Genomic DNA, 16,613 nt, shown 5'->3' with positions numbered 1-16,613 from the left:
AAAAATAGGCTAAGGTGGTTTGGGCATATCTACCGTAGACCAGAAGATGCAGTAGTTAAGAGAGCGGATAGAATAGCTCTAGGTAGCAATGTTACGGGGAGGAGTAGACTTAAATTGACATTAGATGCTGTAGTGCGCAAAAATATGAATATAATGGGTCTGTGTGAACAAGTGGCACTTGACAGAGTCCAATGGAGGAAACGGATTCATGTAGCCGACCCCAAGTGATTGGGACATAAGACTCGGTTTGGTTTGGTTTGGTTTGGTTTGATACTACATTTGATCTTAGCCAATAGGCCGAGAACAAATACTGCACTTGATCTTTTTTTATTATTGATACTACACTTGATCTTAGCCAATAGGTCGAGCACAGATGCTACACTTGATCTTTTTTTTAGAATCGGTGATACTACACTTATTCTTAGCCAAAAGCCCGATAACAGATATGACACTTGATTTTCTTTTATCGGCGATATTACACTTGATTTAGCCAATAGTCCAAGAATAGATACTGCACTTGATCTTCTTTTTTTTGGTCGATAGCTACTTGATCTTTTTTTTAGAATCAGTGATACAACACTTATTCTTAGCCAAAAGGCCGACAACAGATACGGCACTTGATCTTTTTTGTTATCGGCGATATTACACTTGATCTAGCCAATAGGCCAATAATAGATACTGCACTTGATCTTCTTCTTCTTTCTCGTCGATACTACACTTGATCTTAGCCAATATGTCACACCCCAAAAACGAGAAGTGACCGGTCATAAACCATGAGGCTAACCCATAGAACACGCAGCCTAAATAAATAAAAGTAACTGAAATTCAAATGATCGTTTTTCGTTATTAATCAAATCTAAAGCCAAATATGTCTCATCATAAGCATGGGGCACAATCATCCCATGAACCAAACAATATCCAGTGAACCAACAAAAATAAAAATAATTTGTTATCTGACAATTATTTCGAATGCGGAAGCGATTTTTAAAATAAAATTAGAATGAGACATCCTAAGGAGGTCAACCAAAATAAATCTCCGAGATGCCGCCAGAGCTCTTGCCTAACTCTCCAACTTGCCTGAAAGAGAAGTTGGATAAAAATCTGTCAGCTGACGAGCTCAATAAATAGCAAGCATGTATAATAAATAAAGTTGAAAGCGGAGATTAAAATAATTTACCATTAAATCATAATTTGGCATATGAGGTGTCCAGCAGAATAATAAATTAAGCATTTAACCAATAAATATTCTTGGTGGTGATCACAACATTAACTCCATCAATAATGGGAAACCACAATCAAACAATACAATGACCAAAATAAATCTCATCAAAATTGGATCCAATATCAAACTTAGAGTCATCAGGGTTGGCAGCCCGTGGTACTTTTCCCTAAGACGATCCGGCGAAAGAAAGTCGTTGAGCATTGGGGTCATCGGCCTAACACAGTCTTTTTTCCAATGGCCAGGGTCACCAACACAAAGAGGAATAATTTCCCTGGACTTCCGAAATAAATATTCCCATTAATATCCACCAAGTTCTCACCAAAAAGAATATTAACAATTGATCTCAAAAAATTCATCGCATGCCAATTTATAAAACTTATAAACAGTTTTGAGTCTCCGAATAACATTCTTATAAATTTCTGAAGGAAATACTTTTAAGGGACACAGGGATCTTTCGAAAATACGTAACATACTTAACTACTCGCTTGAATCCAAAGATAATATACCGAACAGCGTGAAATGAAGTTAACGTGAACAAAAGAATAATACGAACTGATCATCTAATCTGCAAATTACGCTGACCATAAAACTAGCTAAGAAATAATGTATGAATAACCTACCCAATCTCCAATTTAGGTTGCTAATTCTTAGTACCCAACCGAAACTATAAAACCCAACTTCTAAACCTTATTTTATTCCAACTCCAAACCATGATCTGTTCTTCACGTACCTATTATGTTCCTGCCAATAAAACCAAACATGTTCCTCTATCCAATATAATATACCAGCCATGCATTAAGCCAAGATTGCATACGCATCAGCCGAGATTAATCATTATCAGCAACACCCATGCACGCATCTCACAACGCACCACGTCGCACACACAAACCCACAGGGCACATACATCTCTCAAACTCACCATAGCCTCACAAAAGGACAACCTCCAACCCAAAAATTTAACTCGACAAGGGCCCAATCCATGGGCCTATCGCTTTGTGAAATGGTAGATCAAAAGAACGAGAGAGATGAAGTAAAATATTACCTCGAAAGACTCCAAAGATAATCTCCTTTGTACTATGGCTACTGCTCTTCTCAAAAGTCTGGACGCTTCTTAAAACCAACCCTAATGAACTGGTGAAATAATATGCTCAAGTTAAAGCCTATCAAACTACCCATTAATTACCCACGTTCCCCCTAAATAATAGGTAACCACTTAATAAAAGTATCTAATTAAATACGGTACAACACTAAATACTAAAACTATTTAGACTTTTACCCCAAAACTTATAATAATGCCAACAATGGTTATACCATGCAGAGGGAGAAATGTCGATTAGTCTCCAAACCATAAAAATCCCTCTTCTTTTTTCTTATTATAGAAATATAATTAGTAGGAATAAGAAAAGACGAGGTGTAACACAATAGGTCAAGCGCAGATGCTACACCAGATCTTTTTTTAGAATCGGCGATACTACACTTGTTCTTAACCAAAAGAACGAGAACAGATATTGTACTTGATCTTTCTTTTTTATCGGCGATACTACACTTGATCTTAGCCAAAAGGCCGAGCATAGATGTAACAGCCCGAACCCTCAAGCATCACCATGTAACACAATCACCCTCAGGTCAAATTTTAATCCTTAAGACAAAATCCAAAACCAAAATATGGTGATTAACACCTTAACATTTATGTTGTGTAAAATTCCTAATCAAAAACACCAAGTCCTCAACCCTGTATAATTCCCTTGAAAACTTCCTCCCAATCGTTCCACAAAACTAATTCAGAAAAGAGTTTTCAAAACCCTCCCGACTCTCGAACAACAAGAAAAACTGAGATGAGAATAGTACACTAAATTCCACTGCCCTTTTAACCAGTTTTTTTCCCCTCCAACAGAAGAACAAGAAAAAGAATGGCCCTCTCAACCAACCCAATTCTCTCTCTCTGCCACGTATTCCCCCCACCCTCCTCCCAATCGTCCACCAGAGAGAGCTATACATCCCCTCCCCACAAAAAGTCTACAGCACAACTATTATTGTCTTTTCCAAGCCTTCCACATGCCCCTCCCATACACAAGTATATCATCTCTTATCTCAAATATATTCCAAAACTATTTTAACTTTCTGTACCCACTAGTTTTCTGTCTTTTGTTTCTTTTGTTTGTTAACCATCCCGCACACTACCATTAATTGATGCACATACACTCCAGTATCACGTGCATGCCCATCACAAAATAAACATGTATATCTTCCATACAATTCCTATATTTGCTCAAATTCCCACAAATCTTCCAATTATATTAATCCCCATTATAAACTGTTAACCAGAAGAAAATAAAAGTACAGGTCTTACAATAGATGTTACGCTTGATCTTTTTTAGAATCGGCAATATTACACTTGATCTTAGTCAAAAGGCTGAGAACAAATAATGCGCTTGATCTTTTTTATCCGCAATACTACACTTGATCTTAGCCAATAGGCCGAGCGTAGATACTACACTTGATCTTTTTTTAGAATCGGCGATACTACACTCAATCATAGCCAAAAGGCCGAGGCCAGATACTTCACTTGATCTTCTTCTTTTTTATCGTCGATTCTACACTTGATCTTAGCCAAAAGACCCAGCACAAATGCTACTCTTGGCCTTTTTTTTCATCCGCAATACTACATTTTTTCTTAGCCTTGTCATTAGCCGAAAGGTTGAGAACATATACCACACTAGCTCTTTTTCTTTTTCATTTTTATCGGCGATACTTTTTTTTTTTTTTTGTGAAAGGCAAAAATTTATTAAAAAACAGGGAAAGGGGAAAGGGAAATTCAACAAAAATTTATCGGCGATACTACACTAGATCTTAAGCTAAAAGGACAAGAAAATGTACTGCAATTGATTTTTTTTAGAATCTCGGTAATACTACACTCAATCTTAGCCAAAAGGCCGAGAACAGATACTACACTTGATTTTTTTTAGAATCGGTGATACTAAACTCAATGCTAGCCAAAAGGCCAAAAACAGATACTGCACTTATTTTATTTTATATTTTTTTTAGAATTGGCAATACTACACTCAATCTTGGAACTTTATCCGACCAATTTGTACCGATCCAACCTTTCGGTAAGTCTGGACAAGGGATCGGTCTGTTTCAGGTTTGAAATGTAGATTCTTCATTTTCCGTTAGATCGTTGGAATGCGAAATTTTCCCTTAATCTGACTGTGAAGAAGCAACAAGGAAATTGATTTTTTGATCTTTATGTAGGTTTAGATAAATCCTAACCATCAAACCTCCTCAAATCCCACAGCCTACGACTCTGTCACTCAAACAAAACCCCATCCCCTAAAACAACAAACCACAACCTCTCTCCTACGTTCTGGTTTCTACATTGTCAGCGATGGTGACCTAAAGTTCTTACCCTCAATGTGATAGAGATGTGCATCAATCTATCTTTGAGTTTTTACAATCAGCACATAAACATCAGTTGCTTTTATGTTTGGTAATCCGTAATGAGTATCTAAGTCCATCGAATGATTCATGCAAATGTAATTTATGCCCCTTTTCTGTGCTTTTGTTCCTGTTCTACGGTCCACCTGAAGTCCCCAACCAAACCTAAACCCCTTGAACCGGTATCGGTACCTTGATAAATTCAGTGATAGATACCCAATACCCGACCGACCTGAACCGATTAGACCTTTACTAGCAGCCTGCAGCCATACCTGAGTCAGAAAACATGGGGGAGAAAAGAGAAGAGGGGCAAACAGATACCCGCGCGTGTTAAGATGCTTCAGTGCCAGCCAGGGAACAAATGCGCATATATGTATTTTGTTTGCTCCCATATCCTTAACAATGTCATGTTGAATCTGCAGAAACCTACCAAAGAAGAAACAGAATTCAAAAATCCAGGTCAAGTTTTATGGCGAGGACATAGGAGCAAGTTTTGAGATCCCCATGGGAAACAAACAAACAATAATACTTGCAGGCCATAAACCAGACTGAACCAACAATCATCAGTGAAGCCACTTGTAGATACTTCTGTAGATCTAATGTCATTACACAACAAAAACTGAATTGTTCTGACAAAATTGGGCAATCACCATAAAGTGGATGGAATGAACTGAAAGAAGTCAAATCTCTGAATTTATAAAGCCAATTATATCTTACATCTTGAAGAAAACTGATCTAAATACTGTTTCTCTCTTCATAGATGGACGAGTATGCTATTCAGCACGGTATCCAGAATTTACATGCCTTAACAGTATCAATGAGAGCCTACTCTCATGTAAATACTTTTTGGTACAACAAACAACAGGCCACGTGAATATATACACACACGGTGGTAAATGGATATACTATCAATTTTCTTCTGCAGGTGCCCTATGGTAAGTTAATGTCTCACTCGAACTTACAGGATCGGCATGATACTGCCCGTAAAATGCATAAATCCCAACTGAAATAATGCTGAGGACAACAAATCTCACCCAGGCCTCATTGTGTAACTGCGAAGAGAAAGTTGATAGTGAGATTGATACGTTGATCATTGAGTTCTTTTGTACTTGTAATTTTACGGTTCAATCACTCTACAGGGGAGTTGCAAAAGGAAACTTAATGTGCAAACCTGAGCAAACAGGAAAATGTTGAAGAAGATGCAAACAGAGGGCACAATTGGAACCCACGGACAAGAGAATCCTGGTGGAACTGTATAAGCCTGTGAAAAGGAATGTGAAAGAGAGTTTACCGAGCAAGAAAAACTAAAAAATATATGCAGTAATGCAAATATTGGAAGAAGGGCGAAAAACATATCTTCAGCTTAAATGTGCAGTAGTAACTGCCTTAAGTTTAGCCACAAGGGAGCTAGTCAGTGCACCAATTCCATGCATACTTTATCATTCTTTCTTGAGATATTTAACAGGAGATAGCGACCCACTCTGCCAAGCATAATTCCCATTTTGGCTTAGCATGACATGGCATTTCCACGACTACATGATATTCCATTTTTTACTTTGACCAAGGATAAGACATAAACCAAGGGATCAATATCACTTCTGCATCCACTCATCCAGAAAAAGACAAAAAAGGAAAAAATAACCGGTGTTCCCACCCGCTGTGGGTAATTTCAACTCACCAGGTAGACTCTCTAAAAGCAGACGAGAAGAAGAAGAGATGCACCTTCCAGCGATTAGGAATTTTCCATCAGATTGCAAACCTCATCATCATACTGGATTCAAGACCTAGAAGAAAAAGCTTACTAGTACAAAAGCAAGTCTCTAATGACAGTAGAAGACAAGAAGATGATGAATTAATTGCTTAAAGAACTTACAATGGTGAGACTCCACTAGTTTCTTTTAGGTGAGATTCCTAGAAAGCCATTGAAATGGTACTAAAGATTTACACTCTTTCTACTTCTGACACTCTTAATGCACAGCGTAGATGAAAAGCAATAGGCGCCAAAAGTCTCTAGGGACCTAACCGCAAGTCTTGAAGTGAGACACATGCTTCACTAAAGCAAGATGCACGTTGTCAAGAAAAAATAGCAAATATAGCACAGAAAAACAATTCAAGATTCGAACATATGCAAGCAGAGATTAACAATTTACATGCACAGATTAAGTATTATAACAAGCATCTACCATTCCAAAGTACTAACTGGTCAACACTGTTTTCATAATCTATTGTACTGACTAGTGAAATTCAATAAAACCAAAATAGGGGAAAACTGGCCGACACTATTGTACTGACTACTGACTAGTGAAGGTACCTATCATCCAAAAAAAGGAAGAAATAAGAAGGAAGAACCTGGAGCATAGGAGAAAGAGGGGGGAAAAAGGATCCACCAAGCTGAAGAAGAAGATGATGAGAAGATGATGGGCACAATAGATGAGAAATAGAGTTAATCAAGCTGGAAAATACCGAAAAGGGATAGGCTGAGTAGTTTGTTCTAGCAGCAACAATACCATGAAGAAAAGACAAAAAGAGGAGGAATAAGACAAAGAAGAAGAAAAGGACGAAGAAGAAGAGCAAACCTGGAGCCAAGGCAAAGAAGATTTCTCAGGTGCTGAGCAGTTCTTCCAGCAAACTTGAACTCTAGGATTTATATTGTTTGAACACTAAACTCGTTGCAATATGGAAAATAGCTGTAATACACGTGGCTGCTGTCTAAAATCAACAATCATATATCAACACAAAGAAGCCAATCCAACATTCCGATGCACCTCATCTAGACGTGCCAGAAGCACTAGACCTGCACTTAGCTGTGTCTCAGGAATTAAACGTGCGGTTAAGCATGGCTCAAAACCACAAATCAAGCTCCTTTCACCCTAATTATCCCTGGAACGCTGAATCCAAAACCCTAATCCTACTTATCCTGCCACTTCAGGCCTTAAAACATAGACACGTTCCCAAATAACCAAAAAAAGAAGCCAGAAAACTATTTTCGTCCAAATTCAAACAAAAATCAGCCTTAAGACTCAACCAGTTGAATCCAAAATCTACCCTTGAACCCTAGTTTCACACTTTCACCTTTCATACAATCCTAGCATATGCTCAGAGCAGCCCACCAAGCAACAAGCACCATTCTCAATCTTAGGTCATCCAACATTAGGCTTTCTCCTAGAATCAGGGGCTCTTAACATCAATCAAATGAATCCCACTGAGTCCTTAGACCCCTAATCATACCTTGCCTAGCATGAACTGCAAGAGTTGGACTAGCCCACCTTAGTCATAAGACATTTTTCATTAGATTAAGATTCCGAATCTACTAAAAACACGTTATAACAACAAGCAACATAACTGATTCTTAAAAACTGGTATATTAGCTTCTTCGCTTGATTGAATCAATTCAATAGTGTTTTCGGGTTGTTAAATAATTGGCCGTCTAGAAATGCCCTTTTTTCTGCAGCACTTCATTTTTTTCGGGATTCATGGCGCAAACAATATGCAAGAATCTATAGTTGTCGGTACTACAAGTACATCATTAAAATGATGTATGGTGTGGGGATGTGAGCCTTTGAGATTTCTTTCCAAGTATTTTATAGTTTGGATTGTGATAGGGAGGCATCTGTTTCTAACTATCTTCAAGTTAGTGATGGGGCTACAGTTTGGGACATTCGGTTACGGAGGGACACTCATAATCGGGAGGAAGAGTGGTTATCTTTGATTGCTAGAGTGTATAATACTCATGGAATAGGAGTTTGGGGGGGGGGGGAGGGAAGTTAGCTAAATCAGGATCGTTTGAGGGGAAATCCTTTTACCAATCGTTATGTGATTTAGGTAATACTTCTCTCCCTTGGAAAGCAATTTGGAAAACTAGGGCGCCTTTGAAAGTGAGTTTTTTTGTGTGGTGTGTGGCCCAAGGCAAGATTCTTACTCTAGACAATTTGATTCAAAGGAGGAGAATAATTGTTAATTGGTGTTGTATGTGCAAAAGGGATGCGAAGACGGTCGATCATTTCCTCATTCATTGTGCGGTGGCATGGGAGCTTTGGTGCTTGGTGTTGTCATGGTTTGGGTTGCTATGGGCTATGCCAAGGAATGTAGTGGAACGCTTAATCGCGTGGAGGGGCGTCAGAGTTGGGAAGAGTAGACAGCATGTTTGGGCTATGGTTCCTCTTTGCTTGATGTGGATTATCTGGTGAGAGAGAAATTCGAGATGTTTTGAAGGAATCGAAAATTCGTTGGTTAGACTTAAAAGTTTTTTGGTGAATAGCTTGTACAGCTGGGAGAAAAGAGAGTGTAATCCTTCTCTTGATCAGTTTTTAGATTGGTTTGTTCTTTTCAATTCACATGGTGGTGTATAGGGCCTTTTTGTCTTCGAGCTCTTTTTGTATATGGGCAGCATTCCCTTAATGCCTCATTGCTAATATAATCATTTACTTATAATAAAAAAAAGTACATCATTAAAATGTACTTACTTTTCTTTGATCAGCAATAAACAAACTGTAATGTACTTACTTGACGTAAGTAAAGAGCAGCGGCAGCAAAGATTGCAGCTATAAGAGCCACAATCAGAAACACAAATGAAGCATTGAAACGGTAGACAGCTCCAGCAGTGAAACCACAAGAAGCAATTATGATTAGGCAAAGGACACCTTCCCTCCAGCTTGATATCCACCTTCTCGAAACTTGACTTGAGCTCTTATCCTTCCAGCGAAGGGTTACCACACATGCTGAGACAACAGAATAGCCTGTCTGAAACAAACCAGAGGGCTCGTGTTAGCGCGCATACACCTAGTTCTGAATTAGACCAAAATCCTTGAACAAGAAGAGTTTTCACCAATTTGTATGCCCTGAAATCCTCAATCCTTCATCATAGCATGCCATGCAACCAAAGAGTTGGAGAAATGCTTCTCTAGAAACAAGGGCTATGCATATTGTGATTGGTAATTCAATGCAATTCAATTCAAATGCAAATGCAGAAGATTGATCCAACTTTTGCTAAATTAAGAAGAGGTACATTTATGAAGCTGAACTTGCTAAACATGGAAGCTGGATAGGAACATACCAATGAGCCAACTGAAAGAATGTGTGAGAGCACATGCACATTGAACAGCCCTGCCAAGACGCAGGCAACAGATCCAACCCAAACCTGAGAGTGTATGGGAGTGTGCCGTATCGGATGCACTTTAGCAAAAATTGAAGGTAGTAAACCATCCCTTCCAAGCCCAAGATATAACCTAGACTGCTTGTTTGAAAAAAGCACCACTTAGACTCGCCATACATGTGATGAAAGAATGTCAACAATGTGAAAGTTAACAGCATTTTACCTGGACATAAAGACCAACTAGAAGCGTAGTCGTAAGTCCAGCAACAGCACCAATGCTGATTATTACAGAAACATATTTCAAACCCTTCGATGTGAAAGCTTCAGACAGAGGAGCTTCTTCCCCTAGGAACTGGTAAGGTACCATCCCAGTTAAGACTAAGCAAACACCAATATACAATGCCGCACAAATGAGAAGGCTGCCCATGATGCCTAATGGCAAGTCCCGCTGAAATGTCATTTTACATTACATTAACACAACAGCATATCAGACATGACAAACCAAAATGTCCACGTTAAGCATCAAAACAACTGTAGTTCCGTAACCATCAAATCCATCTCACTAAAACTTACTTGTGGTCTCTTAGATTCTTCAGCTGAATTAGCAACTGCATCAAATCCAACAAATGCAAAGAATGCTACAGTTGCTCCCGTCAGTACTGCTTTAAAACCATTTGGAGCAAAAGGAGACCAATTTGAAACATCAACCTCAAAAGACCCAACGATTATGACGAAAATAACAATTATTACCTGCAGCAAACCCATGTCAAAATTAGCCAACACAGCGTAACATTTTTTAACAACTATAATCAAGCTACAATGCAAATATGAACCACCAATTAGTACCGAGACACAATTTATTCCCATCCTACAGGGAAGAAAAAAGGGCAGCATAATTCCCATAAGGCCGTAACCACTTGAACCATGTAAACATATATCTCTCCTCTTGTGTAGCATGAACTTGCATTCGCGTGGAGGGTTGCATTTATTTGCTACGTCAGATTATCCAAATTCTCCAGTCCAAAGATACTATGGTTAGAATGCAGCTAGAATTCAAAATTCTTATGTAAACATGATGTATTTATGCACAAAATTTAAGTAATGGATTCTTATATAGTAAAACTCAAGCAAAGCATATTTGAGGGGGTTACGTTTAAAGTGTGTCAGACACGTATACCCGACCCTTATTACAAGTGCCGAGTGAGCACTTTCCTTTGCAATGCTTCAACAGGTCTTACTAAATGCAAATATACGTTTAGATATTGCCATTGAGATCCTTAACTAACAGCTCCATTGAAGAAATACAAAAGATCACCTTTGCTGTAGTCATGACTGAGTTCAACACAGACGATTCTCCGACTCCCAAAGAAAGAACTATTGTAAGAAGCACTAGAAGAATTGGAGCCAATACATTAATAGATAGGGCTCCCAAAAACTCCTCACCACCATGCCCAATCCAGCTTGGTATGTTACCCTTGAAAAAGGGAAAGAGCTCTAGTACTGCAACTACATAGCTTGCTAAGCTTCTTGCTATGCTAGCAGCACCAATATGGTAGTCAAGCATCAGTTGCGCAAACACGAGAAATGCAGTAAGCTCATTGAAAGCTGTGTATGTATATAGGTATGCTCCGCCTACAACAGCAGGAAACCGAGAAGCTAGCTCGGCATAGCATAGCGCATTGAGTACACAAGATGCGCCAGCGAGTACAAAACTAATTGTGACTCCTGTATTCAAGCAGAAGAGAGCGTGTGAGGATCACCAGAAACAGCAGGAAAATTTCAGCAAAGCAAAAAATGAAGTCAAATGGCAATTTATAGCTTCTCAATTGGATTCTTCTAAAGCAATGAAGTTCTGTCTTGATGATAGAGTTCAACAATAACCCAAAAAGCCGGTGCAGGTCATAACAAAATATAAGCACCCATGAAGCATGGAAAGCGACACAAACACACAGCACGCATGAAACAAGACCTGAACATGCCAATTTGTGACAGTTTAGAACTGTACGATCCTAAAATGGCAAGGAACAGAAATTAAGCATATCAATCTACAACACTAATTCAGGGTAAATGAAAATTACCTCCGGTATGTCTCAGAATAATCTGGGACATGGCATATACATGCAAGTTTTTAAAACTCACCACACTTTGGTTGTCTGTAACATATCCCCCGTTGATAACTCCCAAAATATTAACAGAGACAAGGTGCTGATGGCATGTAATAAATTTCAAAAGATATAGAACATTGTTGAAATCAAGCGATTCAAGCCTATGAGACCCATGAAACTAAAACATCATGTACCACCTTTAATTGAAATGGACAAGTCTTACAAAACATTCTGTTTCACAAACAAAGTTAAGCTGTTATCACACCTCAATACCCAATAGTCTAACACACTACCCTCAACCAATAGATTAGCTATCGACCTAAGCCCTTCCGTGGCAGAAAATCAATATCCCTACACCAAGATTAGCACCCCCACCTATTCAACACTTAGTAGCATGGAACTCCTAAAGTGGTGTTGTTTCCATCGTGGGAAACCGCTTTTGCGCTTCCAACGAAGGAGTTTGATGGGAGCCCACTTTCATCGTAATGGGAGCTCACTCCTTACGAAGATGGGAGATTGGGAGCTTTTGTATGATCTTTGTATAGGACAACAGGGATTTATCACTAGGCTTTATTAATCTATTTTTGATGAACTCATACAGCTAGCCCAAGTCATGATATCTTAAACAAAAACCATATATTGTGACTCTAGCCCATTTCTTACACTTAAGGTGGACTTGGCCCATAATTTTTCTTCCTAAAATCAAGGGCGGCTCCAAAACTTTTGTTCAATGGTAACAAAAACGTAAAGAGAAATTTTGCATTGTAAAGCTCTATATGAAAGACATTTATTTTGGTTGACAATATGTTAAGCCTAGTTTATTTTGTTCTCTTGAGCTATATTATCTAATTACTCACAAATTTGGTTGAGTTTTTATTTATTTTTGTTGTGTAAGAGTAATTTAGTGCCGACAATATTAAAGAAAAATAATTATATGTACAAAGTTCCAAATTTTTAGTGTTCTTTTTTTTAAGGTGGAGCCGCCCCTGCCTAAAATGATAGTAGTTTTAAAGTGAATACTCGAAGATACATTATTTTCATAATATATCTACACGTTCCCAACCTTGGGAGCATCTATATTCTTCCGCTTCTTGCAACTAAGTTCCTCCACCACAGGCAAATACTTCTTAGTTCTTAACCTGCAGAATGGCGATTCACAAGCTCACATGGTCTGTCCAGAGATCCTAAAAGCTTCAGAAGAATCAATACTAACTACTAACTAGGCTATCAGCCTATCACTAAAAGCCGTCTGCATAATTGCTCCCTTCCTTACGCAGGCACGATGACAGACAGAGTATCTCTAGAAATTAAATATTTTTGGGGATGAGAGCTGAACTTCTGACATGTAAGGAATGCAACTTGCAGACAATGATAGCTTCTTATGTAGTAACTAATCATATCTTACCTTTCAAATCCAATTTCCCATTACTAAAAAACCAGAGTAAGGATTTACTTGTAACCAATATAGCCCCCGCTCTTTCTCCACCTTTTGGGCACTTAGCCTCTCTCTCCCTCTCCGCACAAAAGAAGCCTTATTCTATTTGTTGAACCTTTTCTCCCCAGCAAAACGAGCGAAGAGAATCATATACTTCACTATTTTCTCTTTCTTATCTCTCCACTCTCCATGTTTTAGCTAGAAATGAATCTATGAGGTAATCGAAATTCACAGCATCCATTACAATTCCAGCTCAATTCATTCTCGATAACCAAAAAAAAAAACGGAATTCTGAAAGAGTCAATACGAAATGAAATCTTCTGATGAAGTAGCAACAAAAATATCAATCCTTCACCAAATACGAAGAAAAATCCACAGTGTACGTGGATAAAACCTCAAATCATGTTATCACAGCTAAATGATGGCCCAAATCGGAAAATCCATTGAAATTCGAGCTCAACTATAAAGTATTTATTACTCTTACGGTCTTACCTCCATAACGACCTGAGTACAGAAAGAGTCAATTTCTAACTCAACAAAACTTCGGATCAAAAAAAAAAACTCAACAAAACTTCAAAACCGAGCACACACAATGGAACCGTTCCACAAAATAATTGGCCGTCTTTGAGATACAACGTGAACAAAAGGAATATTTGCCAGATATGAATAAAAATGCATTACAGATTCAAACTGATGCAACGTCAAACTGATTCTAAGTCAAATTGCAACTCAAACTGATGCTAATAAGTCAAATAAACAATGACCCAAACTGGTAATATCAAAAGAATGATAGTGAAACATGAACTGACCAGGTCCGGCATCGTGGGCGACGGTGCCGGTGACGACGAAGATTCCGGCACCGATGGAAGCGCCGATGCCGAGGAGGATAAGGTCGAAGAGGCCGAGGCGGCGAACGAGGCCGTCGCCGCCGGGGATTACGCGGACGGAGGAGGTTTCCGATTGGGGAGGAGGTAGGGACTTGGTTCTGAGAGCAGAGGACCAGAAATGCGAAAGACAGGAAGGAGATGAGCCAGTGCGATTGCTGATGCTGCTCTTCTCGTCGCCTCTCATTTCTCTCTCTAAGATCCCTAATATGATACTCTCTCTCTCTCTCTCTCTCTCTCTCTCGTTGGTGGTTGTCGTGGTGACGGTGTTTATCGAGCAGAGTGAAAATGAGAAGCTTTTTGTCTCGTCCCTAATGAATGAATGAATGTGCATTTGATTCGTTTTGGGATTGTGGGGCTTGAGTACTTGGGCGTAGCGTAGGCAGTGACGAACAAGTTTTATACTCTTACAAGTTACAACCGGGGTCGTTTAGAAAAACAGAATACCTTGGGGCCCGTTTGGATGCGGGGAAAAAATTGAAGGTAAAAAATATGAAGGGATAAGATAATATGGGGTATTAATTTTAATGGGTTGACCCACATTGATTTGATGTATATGAAGGAGGATAATATAATACGTGGTTTGGATGGAATATTAAAAATGGGCATAAAATTTAACTTCGTTTGGATGGTTTATAGAATGGGGGGATAAAAAGGGGTGGATGATGGGAAAAACAGTCAAATTACTATCTTGCCCATGTGCAGAGTTATATTTGATTATGTATTAAAACGAGTATATAAATTTAAAAATCAATATATTTAAGCAATTTTGCACAATTGGAAGTATTAGAAAATGAATTTATTAAAAAATGTTTTTAATATAAATTGTTCGTAATTATGTATGATTTTTTTTTTTTTGGAAATTGTTTTTGTTTGTTTTAAAGAAAAGACAAATTAGGATAGATTTGAATGGAAAGTATGATTTTAGATTGAATGGAAAGTAAAAGTTGGTTGAATGGTGAATGGTGGATATATTATTGAATGGTTGATATGTAGTTGAATAGTTGTTGAATTTTTTGTTATAAATAGCAAGCAAACTTGGTTCAAACTCATTCAATAATTTCAATTACAAAAACTTGTGTCATATTTCTTTTTTGTTGTATGGTTGGTCGTCCGCCTCCTCGTCACAATTGGGTCCAGGCTGAGGAGATGCTGTTGATTTCGGTACTGAAATCAATGGTGGTGTCCCGATTGTGGACCACCAGGAGTGGACACTTTCGTCCAGGTTACACGAGCTACTTGAAACGTTTCATGAACAATGATTTTCCCGATGCTAGCATTGAGGAATGGCATAAGAAGTGGCGCCGTACTTGCTTCATCATTGTCAACCTACTTGATCGTCCCGGGTTTGAATGGGATGCAAGTCAAAACATGGTGGTGGCTGAAGACGATGTTTGGGCTGCATTCGTCCAAGTAAGACTTAATAAAGTGTTATAAATTTTTGTGAAAGGTCAAGATATTTTTTGTTCTTAATTTTTTCATTTTGACTTAGGTTAACAAACAAGCTAGGGAGGCAAGAGATGTTCAATTTTCATTGTTTGATGATTGACGTGTTTGCTTCATTCCTCCTCCCAAAGAGCCCGATGAGTAGGTCAAGATGGAGGAAAAATAAATAGCATTATTCATGGATGTTATGCCATTTGTTATCTCTGTTCATGATGTTCGAATATAATGTTAAAACATCTTCATTTAAAATAAATTACAACTTGTCTCCGTTCATAACATGTGAATTTTACATAATATTGGAACGTCCAACTTCATTCGGAATGGAGAACAAGTGCCAACAAAATACAACCTACGAAACCTAAAAAAAAACATAGAACAAACGACCAGCATCCATTGATTTCATGTTAAAGTCCCACCGCAGTTGCAGATGTGGAACTTTTGGCTTCCAACTTTGTGAGCTCGTATCTCTTCCCGTGAAACTTGAGCAATGCTTCTTCGGCTCCATCGAATGTCTTGTATCTTTTCGCCATACTTCCTGAGTATCCATTAACTTGGAGTTGAGCTTCTCCCCAAGTTGTATAGATGCCCGATTTACGCCCAACGAAAACCACCCAATAATAGTCTTTTTCTTCACCTGTCATTGAATAATCTATTCGAAAACAACATTATAAGTCACCACAAACGCGTGAACCAAAATGCCTCTTAATCGCTAATAAATAGTTGGAAAAAAAAACCACATTTGGCTCAAATTTCATCATCGCCAATTGACACATTTAAGACACAGACTACGACACAAGTAACAATGGTACCATATATATGAGGACTTTTGTAGTCAAATTGTTGAGAACATGTAGCTCAGATTTGTAGACATCTTTTGCAAGGACTAGGCTACAACATGAGTTGCCAAATGACCCTCTCAAACATTGCCCCGCCTAAGTCCCCAATGTGTCTTGTTAAATTTTCATCACAGCCACATACATAGATATACACACAC

General features: G+C 38.5%; 1 protein-coding gene across 7 annotated transcripts; it reads right to left on the bottom strand.

Moving 5' to 3' along the window:
• Positions 1-819: 819 nt before the first annotated feature.
• Positions 820-14,537, bottom strand: LOC131325233 (cationic amino acid transporter 9, chloroplastic). Of its 7 annotated transcripts, XR_009199619.1 has the most exons (10): positions 14,099-14,537; positions 11,065-11,474; positions 10,323-10,499; positions 9,973-10,197; positions 9,711-9,887; positions 9,161-9,397; positions 5,829-5,918; positions 5,620-5,709; positions 4,979-5,083; positions 820-1,077 (listed from the first exon to the last, which is right to left on the bottom strand). XR_009199619.1 is itself a non-coding variant. In XM_058357375.1 (9 exons), exons 1-9 carry the CDS (start codon positions 14,358-14,360, stop codon positions 5,063-5,065), a joined length of 1,689 nt encoding a protein of 562 aa, XP_058213358.1. In that variant the 5' UTR covers positions 14,361-14,483; the 3' UTR covers positions 3,944-5,062. The 7 variants fall into 7 exon arrangements, 5 of the variants coding, with proteins under 5 accessions (XP_058213358.1, XP_058213374.1, XP_058213368.1 ...); XM_058357375.1 differs by lacking the exon at positions 820-1,077 and having other exon boundaries at positions 3,944-5,083; positions 14,099-14,483; XM_058357391.1 differs by lacking the exons at positions 820-1,077; positions 4,979-5,083 and having other exon boundaries at positions 5,324-5,709; positions 14,099-14,370; positions 14,411-14,494.
• Positions 14,538-16,613: the final 2,076 nt, after the last annotated feature.

This window comes from Rhododendron vialii, chromosome 1a, assembly GCF_030253575.1.
Source record: "Rhododendron vialii isolate Sample 1 chromosome 1a, ASM3025357v1".
NCBI lineage: Eukaryota > Viridiplantae > Streptophyta > Magnoliopsida > Ericales > Ericaceae > Rhododendron > Rhododendron vialii.
Note: the sequence above shows the minus strand (reverse complement) of the source record. Positions and strands in the feature narration are given on the sequence as shown.